Below are 17,815 nucleotides of genomic sequence, written 5' to 3'. Positions count from 1 at the left end.
CACGTGCATTCCTGCAAACATGCGCACCCACTCACAGACTTGTGCACAGGCACGCCTCCTTGTGGGTACACACACACACAGCTATCTGATGAAGAAAGCCCTGATCTCATGACCACTGTTACTTATATGCCTGATAAAGTGCATTTATGTACTAAAAGTGGTTGACTTTTTTTCAATAAAGTATAGTTGGTTTACAATGTTGTGTTAGTTTCTGCACAGTATAGTGATTCAGTTGCCATATATATATTCTTTTCCATATTCTTTTTCATTATAGAGTATTACAAGGTATTGACTAGAATTCCCTGTGCTATACAATAGGACTTTGTTGTTTACTTATTTTATATATTTTATATATAGTAGTTAGTATAAATCCCAAACTCCTAATTTCTCTCTCTCCCACCTTCCCCCTTTGGTAACCAGTTTGTTTCCTATGAGTCTGTTTCTGTTTTGTAAATAACTTCATTTGTGTCATTTTTTTTAGATTCCACATATAGATGATATCATAATATTTGTCTTTCTCTGTGTGACCTCACTTAGTATGATAATCTCTAGATCTATCCATGTTGCTGCAAATGGCATTATTTCATTCTTTTTTATGGCTGAGTATTATTCCACTGTGATTGACCAATCTATCTATCTATCGATCTATCTCAAAACCACCATAAGATACAACCTCACACCTGTTAGGATGACCCTATTAAAAACAATGAGACTTGACTAGAATGTGGAGAAATTGGAATCCCTGTGCACTATTGGAGGGAATGTAAAATGGTGCAGCTACTATGGAAAAGTTTAGCAGCTCCTCAAAAAATTAAAAATAGAATTACCCTATGATCCTGCAATTCCACATCTGGGTAGATGCCCCAAAGAATTGAAAACAGGGTCTTGAAGAGACATTTGTACCCCCATATTCAGAGCAGCATTATTTAAAATAGCCAAAAGGTAGCAGCAACCAAGTGTCCATCAGTAATTGAATGGATAAGCAAAATGTGATCTATACATACAATGGAATATTATTAAGCCTTAAAAAGGAAGGAAACTCTAACACATGCCACAGAATGGATGAACCTGGAGGACATTATGTTCAGTGAAACCAGCCAATCACAAAAGGATAAATATTGCAGAATTCTACTTGCATGAAGAGCATAAGAGTAGTTAAATTCATAGAGACATCAAGCAGAAAGGAGATGCCAAGGGCTGGTGGAGGGAAATGCAAGGTTAGTGTTTAATGGGTGCAGAGTTTCAGTTTTGTAAAACAGAAAGTGTCCTGTGGATGGATGGTGGTGATGGTTGCACAACAATGTAAATGTACTTAATAGCACTGAACTGCAGTCTTAAAAATGGTTAAGATGGTGAATTTCACTTAAATATCTTTTACCACAATAAAAAAATTGGGAACAAAGCAAAAACAAGGTGATACAGTAGTTGGAAAAAACCAAACCAAAACAAAGGAAAAGGTCAGAAGGAAAAAGCAAAAAATGCTAACCACATATTGTGAAGCCTTCAAGCAGCCCTGTCAATAACCCACAAGGAGAGGAACTGATACCCTTAGTCAACAGCCAGACTCAACTCACCATCTATATAGTGAGCCATTGTGAAGTGGATCTTCCAGCCCCAGTCAAGCTATCGAATGAATGCAGCCCTAGCCTATAGGGAGACTGGGCTGCAGCCTCATTAGAGCCCCTGAGCATGAAATACCCAGCTAAACCATTCCCAAATTAGCTAGCTCCACTTTACCAGAAAGGTCTTCCCTGGTGTCTCCATAAGGATTAGTTCCCCCACTTCTCTCTCAAGGAAATGTGCATCTTCCTTCTTAGCACTTACTCCAATTTACAATCCAGTATTTATTTGGTTGATTACCTGCTTCCTACCTGCCTCCCTCCTCCCCTATGTCTACCAGACACCACACAGAGAAACGTGTAAAGGCTGTAGTCATTCTGTTTTAGTCACCCAGGTGTCCCCAGAGCCTAGCATAGGGCTTGGCACACAGGGAGTGGTTGGCCAACATTTGTGAAGTGGATGAGTCAGTAAAAACAGAGTGTTTTTTAAAAGTTGGGTTTTGGTTCAAGAAAGTCAGAGCTTAGTTGTACCATTTGCTGCTGCTGAAACAAAGTCCCCGTAAAAACGAGTTCCCTTGCTGAGTGTATGATTAATCTCTCTATCCGAAACTTTATTCCCTTTCCTGTCCAACTCCTGTTCCCCTCAGGATTGACGAGTGTTAAAGAAAAGATGTAACTGCTGAAGAGAAATGGAAACATATGTCCACACAAAACTTGCACATTAATGTTCCTAGCAACACTATTCATTGTTCTCAGGCAAGAACTGGAAGCAAATATCCATCACGTGGTTAAAAAATAAAAATAAATATAAATATAAAAAGGACTCCTATGAAAGAGTGAGCTGTAAACAAACCTGAATGAGGATTTCAGAACAACATGTAAATGTTAACTGTCTCCATGAGAAGGTGAGGCTGATTGAAGCAGGGATGTGGACGGTATCAGGAAAGGAAGGTCAAGGATAGAGCTACTAACATCTTCATTTTACAACATGGGAGACTAAAGTTGATGAAACATGCAGATGGTTTAAAGCTATCAAGACAATAAAAGAATTAAACATAGAGTTATCAAACCTGGGAGGGGCAGGCAGGGCAGACAGTACAAATGAGCTACTTCTTTCTGTTTCTGAGTAGAGAACTGAAGGACACGTCTGCCCGTGATTAATCACGTCTACCCGTCAACGTACAGAGGCACCGGCCAGGAAACCAGATCACGGAGACAGTTACGTGCCTTTGGGAGATGGGGCACAAGGGCTCCACTTTTACAGGATGCTCTGCTTTGTGATCTGCTTTTCAAACCACATTTAAGATAATTGTGAAAAAAAATGCATTTTGTGGTGATATGCCAGGCATGTTTTGAGAAATATGGTTTTTCAGGCCCAACATGAACTCTAGATATTCCAATCCCCTTTTGAAGGAACAGAGCCCTTTTTGCAAACAAAAATTTACCCTGAGTCCCAATCTACAAAACCCATCAAAGAAGCTGCTTTGACTGAAGGAGTGGGAGGCTAAGGGCAGCTGATCACATGTGCTCATTATGCACACACACCCTTACACCACACTCACGTACAGCCACACACACACGTGCACGCACACATAGACACACGCACACGTGAATTTCCTTATATGTACGCCACACACACAGATCCCACGCACCACACATATGCTAAACCATAGCCTATGTACGTCACATGGCACACATCCATCCACACACACATCACACACCCTGTACACATGCTACACACAGAGACACACACAATACATCAAACCACACACATACACACCACACCCCAAAGACCACATACAAAGGTCACACACACACACACAAACACACACACACAGTTCCGTAGGCCACTGGGGTTTCATGAAACAGAGTTTGAAACATTAATACTTTCAATGCAATGATTATATTTCATTTTAATGAGCTATTTTCTTTCTTCTTTTTCTTTAAAAGGGTGGGGAAAACCCCTATGTTCACCATCAATGATGAAATATTCAGTGGCTCTTACTTCAGGAGCACTGGTTAGATCATGGACATAGAAAACAACTATTGTTACCAAAGGGGAAAGGAGGGGCAAGGATAAATTAGGAGTTTGAGATTAACATATACACACGTTACTATATATAAAACAGATAAACAACAAGGATCTACTATATAGCACAGGTAATTATACGTAATATCTTGTAATAACCTATAATGGAAAAGAATCTGAAAAGAAAATATATATGTATGTATGTGTATAACTGAATTACTTTGCTGTACACCTGAAACTAACATTGTAAATCAACTACATTTCAATAAAAAGTAAAAATTAAAAAAAAAAAGAAGACTGGTTTGAATCTGAAGTTAGTGCTCGCAGCTCTTACTTCTTGCTGGTTCTTTGAAGTTGAATAGCAATGTCTGATAATGTTAAGGATTACAGCTGGGGCATCAGAAGCTCCAGATAACGTCCTGAGATCCTGACACCAGGGAGGACGTACGAATACATCACCTGTACACAGTCACGGGGAATGGTAGGAACTGAAAAACACAGAGTCTCACCGGCCAGCGGGGCCCAAAGACAAAGATCTGGCTCCGAGCTATGTCAACGCGGTTCCAAGCCAGCGCCAGGCTCAGCTGGTCCGGAGCTGATGCGTTCGTTCCTGGAAGGTCAGAAACGGGGCATCTCTCACTCCAGGCCTGGGCCGCCCTGGGGCGCAACATCAGCCTTAAGGATTAAGCAGGCTGCTTTTTCTCCTCCCCCTGAGTGATCACTCAGGCTCCCAAAGCTGAGGACTTTGTATTCTCAAGGGCTGCCTAGGGGGAGGGAGAAGGCAACTTCTTTCCATGCCATCTCAGCATGGTCTCCCTGGGAGGAACAGGGAGGAAGCCAGGGACTCTGGGGCCCTCATCTGCAAGAGGGCAGGAGCCCTGGGACTGTCCAGACATTGGCCAGGCCGAGGGGGAGCACCGCCCAAGAGCGCCAGCCCTGATCACTGGAAGATGCGCCCCTAGGCAGGCGCCCAGATGCTGACTCCTCCCCCTTCCTCCTGCCCCTGCCCCTCCCCTTCTCAATGTAGAAGAGAGGTAGGGGGAAGGGTGTGTTCTAGAGGGACCCTGTGAGTGGCCAGGTTGTCCCTGGCAGGGACTGTCATTAGGAGCAAGCTAGGGAAATCAGATAGGGCACGGCAGAATACCGGGATCGCAAATGAAAAACCGTTTCACATTTACCCTCTGTGAGTTCAAACCTGTAATGAACTAGTTGCCAACGGAAACTGGTCCTTGACTTCAGCCCATCATGGTCCATGTGTCCCCATGGAAAAGACCCCTCCCAAGAAACCCATTTGAGCCTCACCTTTTTACTGGAGCTGTGTACTGAGATCCAGGCAGCCTGGCTGCTGGGTTCCACCACCAATAGATGCGGTTCCCGGCGGGGAGGAGAGGGAGAGGGGCTTCCCAGCCATGCAAGGAGCCCCGGGGAGGCCAGCACTGGAAGGACAGGAGTCACCCTTTCCTGAGAGCTCACCTTTCAGCAGGGCGGTTAAAATCGCCATCTCGATGTCTTGCTGCCCCTCAGAACCCATTCGAAATACAGTGACCTGAAAACAAGTTAATCGTCAAAAGACCAAGTAAAGCCAAGTGGAAAATGGGAGGGAGAGTCGGAAAGTTGTTAAAAGTAGAAACATGGAGGCTGAGTTTAACGAGATGACCGGGAGAGCAAAACAATTTTACATCAGGAGCTTTGGATTTCCATCAGTGAAAGCATCGCTCATCCTGGATTTGGAATCCTTGCCTGGGTCTTATTTTATTATTTACCCTCTCCGGAGCCAAGGGAGCCCATTCAGTGGATGTAGATTCCAATATCGAAATGCCTCTCCGAGGTGACAAAATCATCTTTACTCAGATTTGATGTGTTTGTAGGAAACTTGTAGATTCAGAATTTTTTCCCCAGTCTATAGTTTGTCTATTTCACTTTGCTAATGGTATTTGTTGCTACAGAGAACATTTTTTTCTTTAATTAGATTTTTTTTTTCTAGTGGAGGTACTGGGGATTGAACCCAGGACCTCATGCATGCTAAGCACGCCCTGTCACTGAGCTCTTTCCCTCTCCCTGGATTTAGAATTTTGAAGAGGCTCTCTTCTGTGTGCCACCAGAGTGCCTAGTCCTTATAAGCATAATCAAGGGGGTAAAGAGTGGGACGTATTAGTGTATTCGGAAAGTGAAGTGTAGAATTGTGTGTGCACACCGAAAATCATGGTATATGTCCCTGCTCAATGCTTTAAATCTGATTGATATCATGAGCCTCAGAATTGGTGGGAGGTAGCCTGACGTCACCTGACATTTACAGGATCTGAAAGCACCCCGGTCCCTCCTCTGAAGAGAATCTACCTGTTCTTATCCTGCCTCCCTCACACGGACCGAAATGCCAGTCGGGTCAGGATCTGGAAAGCGCCTCTTGGAAAAGGGTGAACTAAAATTTAAACTACTCGATCCTGCACACATATGGGCAGAATTAGAAAGGAAACCGAATTCTCTACGCGATGCTGGTTTGGAAATCAACTCAAGACACTTACGAGTTCTTTCTTTTTCATGCACTCCATTATAATTGCCAACAGCTGATGTGACTGTGCCTTGTTGTAATTAAATGTTTTCTGAATGGTAACGAGAAGCTGGTCCCTAAGGGAGTCATTGATTATCCTGTTCAGGGGAAAAGCGAAAGAGAAGAAAACCACACAAGTGAAATCTGTGCATGAATAAATCAGACTTCTTTAGGTCCATCTGGTATCTTTGATTCGGGACTTTACCATTGGAGGATATCCTGGATTGGAAGACAAAAAGGGACTATGGTCAAAAATTACGTTCACACTAGTCCTAAATTCCAGGCTTGTTGAAAACTTTATAAGGGAAAATGGAGTTGGAAGACAGCGTATCTCCCCCACCGAGAAGGAGTTCGTAAGAAACATCATGGTCCTGAAAGCCTCCTCACATGCTGATCTTGGGAAGTGGGAGAGGAGAGCTAGTAAATCTTTTCCATTTTGTGTTTTTGGGATGGCTAAAGGGATCATGATTTCCTCTGGGAAGTTGAAGACCCGCCCTTTGAAACATGTCAGAAATCCTACCCGCCTTCTTCAGAGCACTTGTGTGCGAAAGACAGGATGTCCGAAGCCCGGCCGCTGCCGTCGCAGACCACCACGGGGACTGGAGGGTCTTCTCGGAGATATTCCAAGGCGATGGAAACCACGTTAGGACCCCCTTCCACCACGAGGGCCACGACGGGCACACCCTGCCCCAGTCCTGCAACACACACACATGCACACTCAGACCACGGTCACAACCCCTCCCGCTCGCTCCCTCTGAAACATGGTGAAGAGGAAAACCCTTGTGCCTGGGTGAATGCTTATGTGGACCTAGTGTTCACCGGAGACCTGGGGGAACTCAGGATGTGATGGCTGCTTTCATTCTTTTATTCAAATCCCACATTATGACTTTACTGGAAAAACCAGAGCCTAAAAATCACGAACTTTCCAAATCATGTGTGATTAAACTCCACATGTAACTCACCTGGTTGACGGGCTACTTCAAGGTGAGATGTGAGCAACACCGAAGATTCTTCTTGCTAAAAGAATAGCCGCCTACTGGTGGGGAGGGTAGAGCTCAAGTTGCAGAGCATAGCTCGTGTGGTAGAGTGCGTGCTTAGCATGCATGAGGTCCTGGGTTCCATTCCCAGTACCTCCTCTACAGATATATAAATCTAGTTAATTACCCCCCTGCCTCAAAACAAACAAAAAACCAACAAGCCTGCCTATTTCCCTGCCCAAGGTGAGATTTCCACCCTGGGTGTCTGTCCCTTAAAGAATGACACGGTGAGAGGTATCTGGCCTCTCACGTATTAGCCTGAAGACGTGGGGCCAATCAACAGGCTGCCCTGAACTACAGAGGGCCATCCGTAAAAGGTGAATCATTAGCGTGCCTCTTTTACCTCCTAAAGGAGCAACAGGTATAAAGGGTAAGATAAGAAAATGATTGGCTGTCAAGGTATTTTGTAAACCTCAAGTGGTGGATAAATGTGGAATATTGTAGTAGTTGCTGATTCTACCTGCAGTGCCTGGAACAGGCAGTGAGTCATCTCAAAAGGCAGGTCCATGGACCATCATTAGCCTGTCAGTCAATAATATGTCCCCAGAGTCCTCCCACTGTCTCTAAAGGGTAATAGAACTCTTTGGGAATACGGTAGGACAGGCTAACTTAAAAAAATTTTTTTTAAATTTTTAATCTTTTTGGGGGGAAATAATTAGGTTTTTCTATTTATTTATTACCTTTGGTGGAGGTACCGGGGATTGAACCCAGGAACTCATGTATGCTAGGCACGCACTCTCAACCACTGAGATATTGCCGCCCTCCAGGACAAGCTAACTTTTGGCGGAAGAACCAGAAGGGTGGACTCTGGGAAGAAGGAGCATCACAAAAAGCTGAGATTCTGGAGAGGGAAGATAGTGGGAGGGGAGGAACGGCAGAGACCAATTTGCCTACTTCCCAATTTCATGCCAAACTGGACACAACAGACTATATTCTGAGCATGTTTCACCAGGTGTCCATTTGTTGTGTTGGAAGTTACTCAATCAATGTTAACAGATGGCAAATAGGAGACATGTCCCTGGTCTCACGGTTCTGAAGGCCTTCAGATAAAATCTGCCAGCCCTGTTGGAAGAAGTTCTAAGAATTTCAAGTGGGGGAATTCAGAGTTTCTGGTTTGCTTCCACAATGCATTTCAACAGTCAGGAGCTCTTAAACGTTTTGAAAAACTTTACCACCTCCTCCCGGAGTAATCTCTGGTGGATTCATTGCAGCAGTTATGTGTTGAGGGTCTGCTCTGTGCCAGGCAAGCCCTGGCCAAGACGACATGGACCCCGCCCTTCAGATGTCCAACCCCAGCAAGGCCTGGCATTCTAGATCTTCAGGACTACAGTGGCCAAATCACCTTTTCTAGGGACAGCGGAGAGCTGGTTCTTCGTGGTTGAGGCTGGACCCCTGAAGCTCCGTGCTGTGGGAGGTGACGACTGAGCACCCCTTTGCTGTCCCTGCCCCACTCAGAGCCCTGGGCAAAGGATGACAAAGGGAAGCCCACAAGTCACACGGCCAGGGGAGGCTGGGTGGTGTGAACATGCACACGGCCAGGACAGTTGAAATGTGACAGCCATCAGCCGGGGAGCTGATCCCCGGAAACCCACAACTCCTCATACAGGCCACCTCATTCTTACCACTTATGCAGCCTTACAGTCCCTTTAATTATGATTTATGATGAGCATTTCGCAGGACTGGATTGTCTTTCCCAATCTTACCAGTAATGGTTACAACAAAATAATTCTTAGGATCATTCGACAATTGCTTGGCAATAAGAATTGCTGGAATATGAACATGTGCCAAGAAATGATATCAGTTTTATTTTAATTTTAACCAGTTGTTATGATCGTTTCATCTGGCTGAGGTTTATTCTTTTTTCTTTAGCTTGACCTCAGCATCCTCTGGACAGTGGCAGCTTCCCTGCAGGGCCGTGCCCCGTGGACCAGCACAGGGGGAGGGTTGTCCTGTTGAGAGCAGACGGCTCCTGCCAGCCTTTCCAGAGACTTCCCCCCCTGGTCTGTGTGAGACCCAGAGTTACAGAGATATTGAATGATCACAGAGTACTTCGTTGATAGAAGGAATCATACTAAGTCTTTAAGTGAGGAATGTGTTTCCTGTTCAGACATTTAAGAAGTATGACAGTAATTACAAGGAATGAGAACCACTGGATGGCGTGGTCCCATCACCAAGAACACAGCTGCAGGGCTGTTTCTCGGGTCCACTCTTCTTGTGAACTTGGGGCAAAGCATCACAGCGTAGCTCAATAAGCACGATTTGGTAGGTAGCTAAGGTCTCACTGAGTCCTCTCCAGACAATCAAACAAGAGTTGGGGTTAAGGCTCTAAATACCGTCCGATAGTTTCCTTTTCAGTCTGGCTTTCACAGCAGCCCAGTGCCCGTGGCCCTCGCCAGAACTTACTGGTGTTGATCTTCTGCAGGGAGATGTGCTTTTCCAGCTGCCTCCGCAGCTTCACCTCGGCACCGTACTTGCCCACCGTGCCGTTGTCGGCCAGGATGAAGTGCGTGTGGGAGTTGTTGAGCACAGAGAGCTTGCTCAGAGGGTTGGACATGGTCTGGTACACACGTGTTACCTGACAGGAGGCACAACACAAATCAGAGCTGCAGAACTGACAGAGAACTAACAGAGGAAGCAGGAACACACAGATGTGCAGCGACTGCTTCATCAAATTGCGCACTTAAACCTACTCTCACTTTCCTAGCCTCTCCATTGAAGGGTCCTTTGTTTTCTGCAAATGTTTATATTAAATTAGAAAAAAAAGACTTTTGATAAAGACAACCAAATATTTGAGATAATTATGACCCAGCAAGTGCAATCCTAGACATTTGTCACAGAGAAATAAAAAACTTACGTTAACACAAAATCCTGTACAGAAATGCTCATAGCATCTTTATGTGTTTTTGTTTTTGTTTTAATTGAAGTATAGTTGATTTATAATGTGTTAGTTTCAGGCATACAGTACAGCATAGTGATTCAGTTATACACACATATATTCTTTTTCATATTCTAGTTATTACAAGCTATTCAATATGGTTCCCTGTGCTAAACAGTAGAACTTTGTTGTTTACCTATTTTATATATAATAGTTTGTATCTGCTAATCCCAAACTCCTAATTTACCCCTTTTCCCCATTTGGTAACCATAAATTTGTTTTATGTCTGTGAGTCTGTTTCTGTTTCGTACATAAGTTCATTTGTATCATTTTTTTAGATTCCAAAAATAATTGATACCATATGATATTTGTCTTCCTACTCACTTCACTTAGTATGACAATCTCTAGGTTCATCCATGTTGCTGCAAATGGCATTATTTTATTCTTGTGTATGACTGAGTACTACTCCATTGTATATTTTATACCACAGCTTCTTCATCTAGTCATCTGTCAGTGGACATTTAGGTTGCTTCCATGTCTTGGCTATTGTAAATAGTGCCTCTGTGAACATTGGAGTGCATGTATCTTTTTGAATTAGCATTTTCTCCAGATATATGCCCAGGAGAGGGATTGATGGATCATACGGTAAGTTTATCTTTAGTTTTTAAAGGAATCTCCATACCGTTTTCCGTAGTGGCTACACCAATTTACATTCCCACCAACAGCGTAGGAGGCTTCCCTTTTCTCCACACCCTCTCCAGCATTTATTGTTTGTGGGCTTTTTAATGATGGCCATTCTGATCAGTGTAAGGTGATACCTCAGTGTAGTTTTAATTTGCATTTATCTGATAATTAGTGATTTTGAGCATCTTCTCATGTGCCTGTTGGCCATCTGGAAGTCTTCACTGAAGAAATGTCTGTTTAAGTCTTCTATATGGCAGCTTTATTTGTAATAGCCAAATGGTGAAATCTACAATTACATCCAAATAAAGATGGATTTCTACAAACAGCCAATGTCTGGGTAGAAAACACTTACATCCTTTCCAACCAGGTCTTCCTTATTCTCCACGATGCCCCAGGGAGCAATTCCGATGGCACAGACCCGGCCTCTGGACTTGGACGAGTGGTCTTTCAAGGCATCCCCCACATGGCTGATGACACCTGGGAGCAGCCATGAGTCATACCTGTAGGCCCCTTACCTCCCATCAAAACACTATTCATGAACTTTAGGGACCCCTTCACCAGCCATTCCATTCCCTACAGAACAGGGTTGGGACATCACAGTCTTCATCATTAAAAGAAACTATACTGAAAGTCTCAGCTCGTCCTGGCTAGTCATCCTGCATTAGCTCCTAGAAAACCAGAAACCCAAGCAACTGTGCCAGGATTTCCTTTACATGTTTCCAAGACCTAAGGATGGAAGTTACAGGGGTGTCTTGGCTGCCTTCAACTAAAGTTGAGAGTCAGACTGCCTGGCATGTTCCTCAACCTCTCTGTGCCTCAGTTCCTTCCCCTATAGGATGGGGAAAGGACTCGGGAGCCTCAGTGAAAACGAGGCTTGCACAGGGCTCAGTTCCAGGAACGACACGTAGGAGGGCCAGAAATGCTGACGATTCTCACCATCATACCAAAATGAAAAATGAGCCACTGAATAAAGGTTTCATTTCTCCTATTAATATTACCAGGATACTGTATTTTTTTTTTCATGGAGGTGCTGGGGATTGAACCCAGGACCTTGTGCATGCCATGCATGTGATCTACCACTGAGCTAAACCACTGCCTCCCCCACCCCCACAATATGGTTTTCTTTTTCTTTTTTTTATCTTAATTACCCAAAAGCTTTTTGGAAGCCACAGTGAGCTCTGGGTCTGTCTGCTGACAGCAAGGGGAGAGGACCTGCTCTTACCGGTGCTGACACCCCCAGTGAAGATCCAGGCCCCGGTGGTCATGGCAGCCTTGATCAGACCTTTCCCAAAGACCTGCTTCAGCTTGGGCTGCATCTCAAAGTTCTGGAGGCCTCCGTGCACAGATATTAAGAGCTTGGGGAGTTCCAGCTGCCAGTCTCTCACCATGAGATGAAGCAGTGAATCCGGCTTGGTGTCATGGGACACCCGGATGTACTGCAAAAGAGTGTGTGGGTCTCAGCGTATGTTCTTGGGTTTTTTTTGTTTTTTAAATAATGTCTCATTTAAAAATATTTTTTTTAATAAATAAAGATACTGGGGATTGAACCCAGGACCTTGTGCGTGCTAAGCACATGTTCTATCACTGAGCTCTACCCTCCCCAGACCCATTCTTGGTTTTGACCAGCTTGTTCTCATGTCGGAGAGAACAGGGCTACTGCTCATCTCTGAGCAGCAGCTGCTGGCTTTCTCTCCCAGGGGGCTTGGGACCCTTTGTGCAAGTCTGTGGCCAAGCGATGGAAAGGAACTGTGCAGGGTGGCCAGCTTTAACAAATAAAAAGACAGAATGCCCAGCGAAACTGGAATATTATGTGCACAATGAAAAATGTTGCAGTGTAAGTATGCCTCATGCAGTATTTGGGACAGACTTATGCTAAAAAGTTATCCATTGGGTTTCCTGAAGTTCAAATATAACTGGATGTCCTGTATTTTACTTGGCGGCCCTAATCTTGAAGGCATCAGCTAGAATGTGGCTCCAGAGGTTGGACAGAACATTGCTGAGGGAGGGGTCCACTGGTCGAGCTGAGTGGGTGCTAGGAATGGGGATCCCGGGCCAACATCTGGGCTTGAGCTTCCCCTCAAGGCGAAGAAGAGGTTAATGGTTGGATGCCTTGGACCTGTAAACTACTTTTTTGTGTCCAGGCTGGGATGCAGGGTGCCTCTATGGTGTGGTACTTGGAACGCAATCACATTTCCTCTGAACAATGATGACAGGCTGGTGAAATAAAATGAAACAGCAAAAATGGTCTGACCGGGGACGTGGGAGTCCTATTCAGAATTAGCTGAAAGGGCTCACAGTGCTGATGCCTCCCCCTCTGGCAGGGCTCGTCAGAAATGCCTAGGACACTCCCTGTTTACACGCAAATGTGAAAGACCTTGGTCTTCTTGGGCCAGCTGAACACAGGCCCAGGGAGGCGGTGGATGGACTTCAGAGGGAACTATTTCCAGACACTCCTCACCCATTTAAAGTGGGTTAAATGTCCACAGTTATGAAAAACAAAACCCCAAACAACCCTAAAAATCCAATAACCTAATTCATCTCTCATCATTGGAGTCAGAGTGATAAGTATGGTTGCAGAGTTGGGCTGGACTGTGACCTGTGGATTCACAATCTTTTTCTTTTTTTTTCCCAATTTTTTTTTCATTTTTTTGTTGCGGAGATTATTAGGTTTATTTATTTAATTTTTCTTAAATGGAGGTACTTGGGATTGAACCCAGGATCTCATGCAGGCTAAACATGAGCTTTACCATTCAGGTATACCCTCCCCCCTGTGGATTCACCATCTTGATATGGATTTAAAAGACGTTACATGTTCTTTATCCTAGTGCCCAGTTTCCAAACCTCACAACTAAAAAGTCGAAAGTGCAGATAGATTTCTTGCCTTTGCAATGAAGTATCTAGGAGGATTGAGTCACTTCCCTGAAAATCGACACAGGTGTCTGCAGTCTGGGAGTCTGAGAGGCTGGGCCTCTGATGGAGGCTGCGGACTCTGGGGCATCCCTTCCCAAGGCCTCTCTTACCATGGCTTTATTGGAGCATCCGCCCCCCTGGAATTCCAGAATCCCGTAGGAATCCGTTGGGTAGCTCTGGGTGTGTTTGCCGACAGACCATTTTTCAGGTTGCGTCTCCACCTGTTTGTTTTCCTCTCCATTTTTGCTGGATGTTACACTTGGCAGAGGGGGAATATGCTGGTTGGTCAGCTGGCCACAGCAACATCTGAAAACAAAGGCAAAGCTCTCTTTTTCTAGAACCTTTTTCTCCTTAAGACAGGTTATCCTGAACAGAAGCATATAGCACCTTACCTATCCACCTTTTCTGGGGACAGAAATGCCCCTTATAGTATCCTTTTTTGGATAATCAATGCATATCTGAATATTTTAAACACATCAGACTAAACACATTGGATGGTCGCCTTTCCTTACTGAACACATTTTAACTCTTTTCAATGTCTTGACAAAATGACTATGGGCACTAATTCCTGAACATTCTATAACAAAGTACAATCACTCCCTCCGATGTAGAGTTGACCTGCAAGGATTTTTCAATATTCTTGAATTCTGTTGCTTAGTAAAACATTTCTCTACACAAGTAATGTGGAAAGTAATTTGTTTTGCTGCTCATGTGTCTGGTGTCATTTCAAAGAATCTTTTGCCAAATCCAGTAAGTGAAGACTTACTCCTCTGTCGTTGTCTAAGAGTTTTATAGTGTTAGCTCTTACATCTTACATTTGATGCCTTTGGAGCTAATTTTTACATATGGTGTGAGGCCAGGACTTAAATCCATTCCTTTGCATGTTGATTTCCAGTTGTTCCAGCAACATTTGATGAAGAGACCATTCTTTCCTCATTAGTTTTGGCAAACTTGCTGGAAAAATCAATTGGTTATAGGTGTGTGGGCTTATTTCCAGACTTTGAATTCTGTTCCATTGGTTTGTATGTCTATTTTTATGCCAGTACCACAAGACTTTGATTAGCGTATGTTTGTAGTAAGTTTTGAAATCAGGTTAACGTGAGTCCTCCTACTTTCTTCTTTTTCTGTAAGATTATTTTGGCTGTTCTGGAAATTCCATATCAACTATCAATATAGTTTAATACTTGCAAATTTTACTACACTTTTTTCATATATGGGTAGGGAAGTGGTAAGGATTATAAATTCAATCTGAGTAAAGTTCAAAACCATATGATGAAGGGCCTTTAATTTAAGATGGCCAAAGCACTGATACCATGTATTTGCTCTAAAGAGGATTATAGGAGTTTAATTTTTCTGATACAAAAAGATACTTAAAAAGACTTGTTTCCATTAACTTGAAAAAAATCAACTGGTCAATTTCTATAAAGCATTCAGCTGGAATTCTGATAGAGATTGCATTGAATCTGTAGATCATTTTGGGAGTATTTCCATCTTAACTAAATTAAGCCTTTTAATCTATGAGTGTAGAATGCTTTTCCAATTGATTAGATCTTCATTAATTTCTTTCAACAATGTTTTATACTTTTCAGATACAAGCTTTGTAATTCTTTTGCTAAGTTTATCCCTAGGCATTTTATTCTTTTTGATGCCATTGTGTATGGACTTGTCTTGTTAGTTTCATTTTCATATTGCTCATTGCAAGTAGGTAGAAATGCACATGGTTTTTCTATGTTGATTTTGTATGCTGCAAACCTGCTGAACTCGTTTATTAGTTATGATAGTTTTTTAGGGATTCCTTAGGATTTTCTATATACAAGATTGTGTCATCTGCCAATAAAGATGGTTTTACTTCTTCCTTTCTAATATGGATGCCTTTTATTTCTTTCTCTTGCCTAATTGCCTTGGTTAGAAACTCTAGTCAAATTTTAACAGAAATGGTAAGAGTGGACATCCTTGTCTTCTCTCTGATGTTAGGGGCAAGTATCCAATCTTTCACCATTAAGTATGATAGGTTTGGTTTTTTAATAGAAGCCCTTTATCAGGTTGAAGAAGTTCTCTTATAGTCCTAGTTTTCTGTTTTTTTTTAAATCATAAAAGGGCATTGGATTTTTTCATATGCTTTTTTTGTGTGTGTCAGTTGAGATAATCGTGTGATCTTTGTTTTTTATGTATTAATGTGATGCATTGCATTAACTGATTTTCTGATGTGGAAACAACCTTGCATTCTGGGATAAATCCCAGTTGACTATGGTGTGTAATTCTTTTTATATGTTGCTGAATTTAGTTTGATAGTATTTGTTCAGGATTTCTTTATCCATATTTAGAAGATATTAATCTCTAGTTTCCCTTTCTTGTGCTGTCTTTGTCTGGTTTTAATATCAAGGTAGTACTGGCCTCATAAAATGAGTTGGGAAGTGTTCTCTCATCTTCTATTTTTTGATAGGACTTGTGAAGAATTGATATTAATTCTTTAAATATTGGGTAAAATTCAGCAATGAAGCCCTCTGGACCTAAGTTTTTCCCTGTAGGTAATTTTTGATTACTAACCTTTACTTCTTATAGGCCTACTCAGAATTGTGTGTTTCCTCTTTGTTTGTTGTATGAAGCGGGGGGAATTAGATTTATTTATTTATTTATATTTGGGCGAGGTACTGGGGATTGAACCCAGGACCTCATGCATGCTAAGCAAGAGCTCTACCACTTGAGCTATACCCTCCTCACTGTGTGTTTCTTCTTGAATCGGTTTGGTAGTTTGTGTCTTTCTAGGAATTTGTCCATGTCATCGAAGCTATCTGTCTTATTGCCATTGGTGTACCAATCATAGTATTTCTTTATACTCCTTTCTATTTCTGTAAGATTGGTAGTAATATCTCTTCATTTCTGAGTCTAGTGTTTTCAGTCTTCTCTCTTTCTTTCCTCATCAGTCTAGCTAAAGGTTTGTCAATTCTGTTGATCTTTTCTAAGAAGCTTTGGATTTCATTGACTTTTCTCTACTGTTGTAAGATTTTCCATCTCACTAAATCCCATTCTATTCTGTATTATTTCCTCCCTTCTCACTTCCTTAGATTCAGTTTGCTCTTTTCGTCCCAATGTGTTTTAGCAAAGAGGTCAGAAGATGCCCTGGAAATCTGTCTAATGCCCCGCAGCTCCTTGATGTCACTAAGACTAAGAGGAAACCATGAGTCCATCTGCTTGTGAGAGCTCACATCAGAGTGGGTGCCAGACAGCACCTCTCTCCCAAGGCTGTCTGCATCTTCATAGAGGAGCTTAAAGCCCCAGTGACTCCCTGATTAATGACTCAGGTGGGGAATAGTTTCTGATCATCATTGACTCCTCCCCCTCCTCCTCTTCCCACAAACACCAGAAAAATAGTTGCTGGAAACTGATGGACTAGTGCTAGTTTGAATAGTATCTTAATTATTGCTTCCAACTTACCTGTTAGGGTCTTTAGTGCTGGGAATTACAAAGATACATTCTCGTTTGCAGAAGGTTTTTTCTATCCAAGCTTTCTGCCCCTGGAAGAGAAAAAAGTGGAAATTAGACCAACATATTCCCAAGCTATCCTCAGAGTTCATTCTTTTGCTTTTTACAAAATTAATATTAACAGGAAGTCTGTCCAAAACATCTGAATAGATGCCCCCAGTAATGATGAACACAAGTCTTCAAGGATCTTGGATCTGGTTCCTTGTAAAAGAAATGGCTCAAAAGTATGTATTTGTGGTTTCTACAGGGCTACAAAATCTAGGCTTTGCATGTAAGTCGAAGTCTGCAAAGAGGAAGCAAGCCAGTGCCCAGAGAAGCCTGGTGTGAATGTGAGAAGATGACAAAGTCTGCAAGTCTCTGATTAGGTCTTTAGTTTTGCCCTTAAGAATCCCATCTTCTCCAGACTCCCAGGTCCCCACACATCATAGTAATTTTACAAGTAATTTTTCTAACTGGTGCTCAGATTCACTGAGTGTTATTTTTATAATTAAAAATAACAAAGGTTTCTAGGGAACGGGTACTCATATAACACTGCTGCTGGGGCTGGAATTCGGTCCACCCTCTCTCAAGGGGGATTTGGCAATAATTTGTCAAAGTTACAAAGCTTATACCTTTTGATGATCCATTTTTAGGATTGCATTCTACAGATGTGCCTAAACAAATGGACTCATGCCCAAGGTTATTTATTGC

At 42.8% G+C, this 17,815-nt stretch overlaps 1 protein-coding gene across 4 annotated transcripts in view; it reads right to left on the bottom strand.

The window, feature by feature from the left end:
* The window catches only part of TRPM1 (transient receptor potential cation channel subfamily M member 1), a 60,724-nt gene extending 43,571 nt beyond the window's left edge, over nucleotides 1-17,153 (bottom strand). For all 4 annotated transcript variants that reach the window (XM_072950656.1, XM_072950657.1, XM_072950658.1 and 1 more), the window contains exons 1-9: nucleotides 17,078-17,153; nucleotides 13,753-13,948; nucleotides 11,955-12,168; nucleotides 11,085-11,209; nucleotides 9,577-9,748; nucleotides 6,657-6,831; nucleotides 6,111-6,234; nucleotides 5,062-5,134; nucleotides 4,098-4,198 (exon numbers count right to left, since the gene is read on the bottom strand). In XM_072950656.1, the coding sequence (XP_072806757.1) occupies nucleotides 4,098-4,198; nucleotides 5,062-5,134; nucleotides 6,111-6,234; nucleotides 6,657-6,831; nucleotides 9,577-9,748; nucleotides 11,085-11,209; nucleotides 11,955-12,168; nucleotides 13,753-13,755 (987 nt within the window). In that variant the 5' untranslated portion in view covers nucleotides 13,756-13,948; nucleotides 17,078-17,153. The remainder of the gene's footprint in view (nucleotides 1-4,097; nucleotides 4,199-5,061; nucleotides 5,135-6,110; nucleotides 6,235-6,656; nucleotides 6,832-9,576; nucleotides 9,749-11,084; nucleotides 11,210-11,954; nucleotides 12,169-13,752; nucleotides 13,949-17,077) is intronic.
* Nucleotides 17,154-17,815: the final 662 nt, after the last annotated feature.

The sequence above is a fragment of the Vicugna pacos genome, chromosome 27 (genome assembly GCF_048564905.1).
Source record: "Vicugna pacos chromosome 27, VicPac4, whole genome shotgun sequence".
Taxonomy (NCBI): domain Eukaryota; kingdom Metazoa; phylum Chordata; class Mammalia; order Artiodactyla; family Camelidae; genus Vicugna; species Vicugna pacos.
Note: the sequence above shows the minus strand (reverse complement) of the source record. Positions and strands in the feature narration are given on the sequence as shown.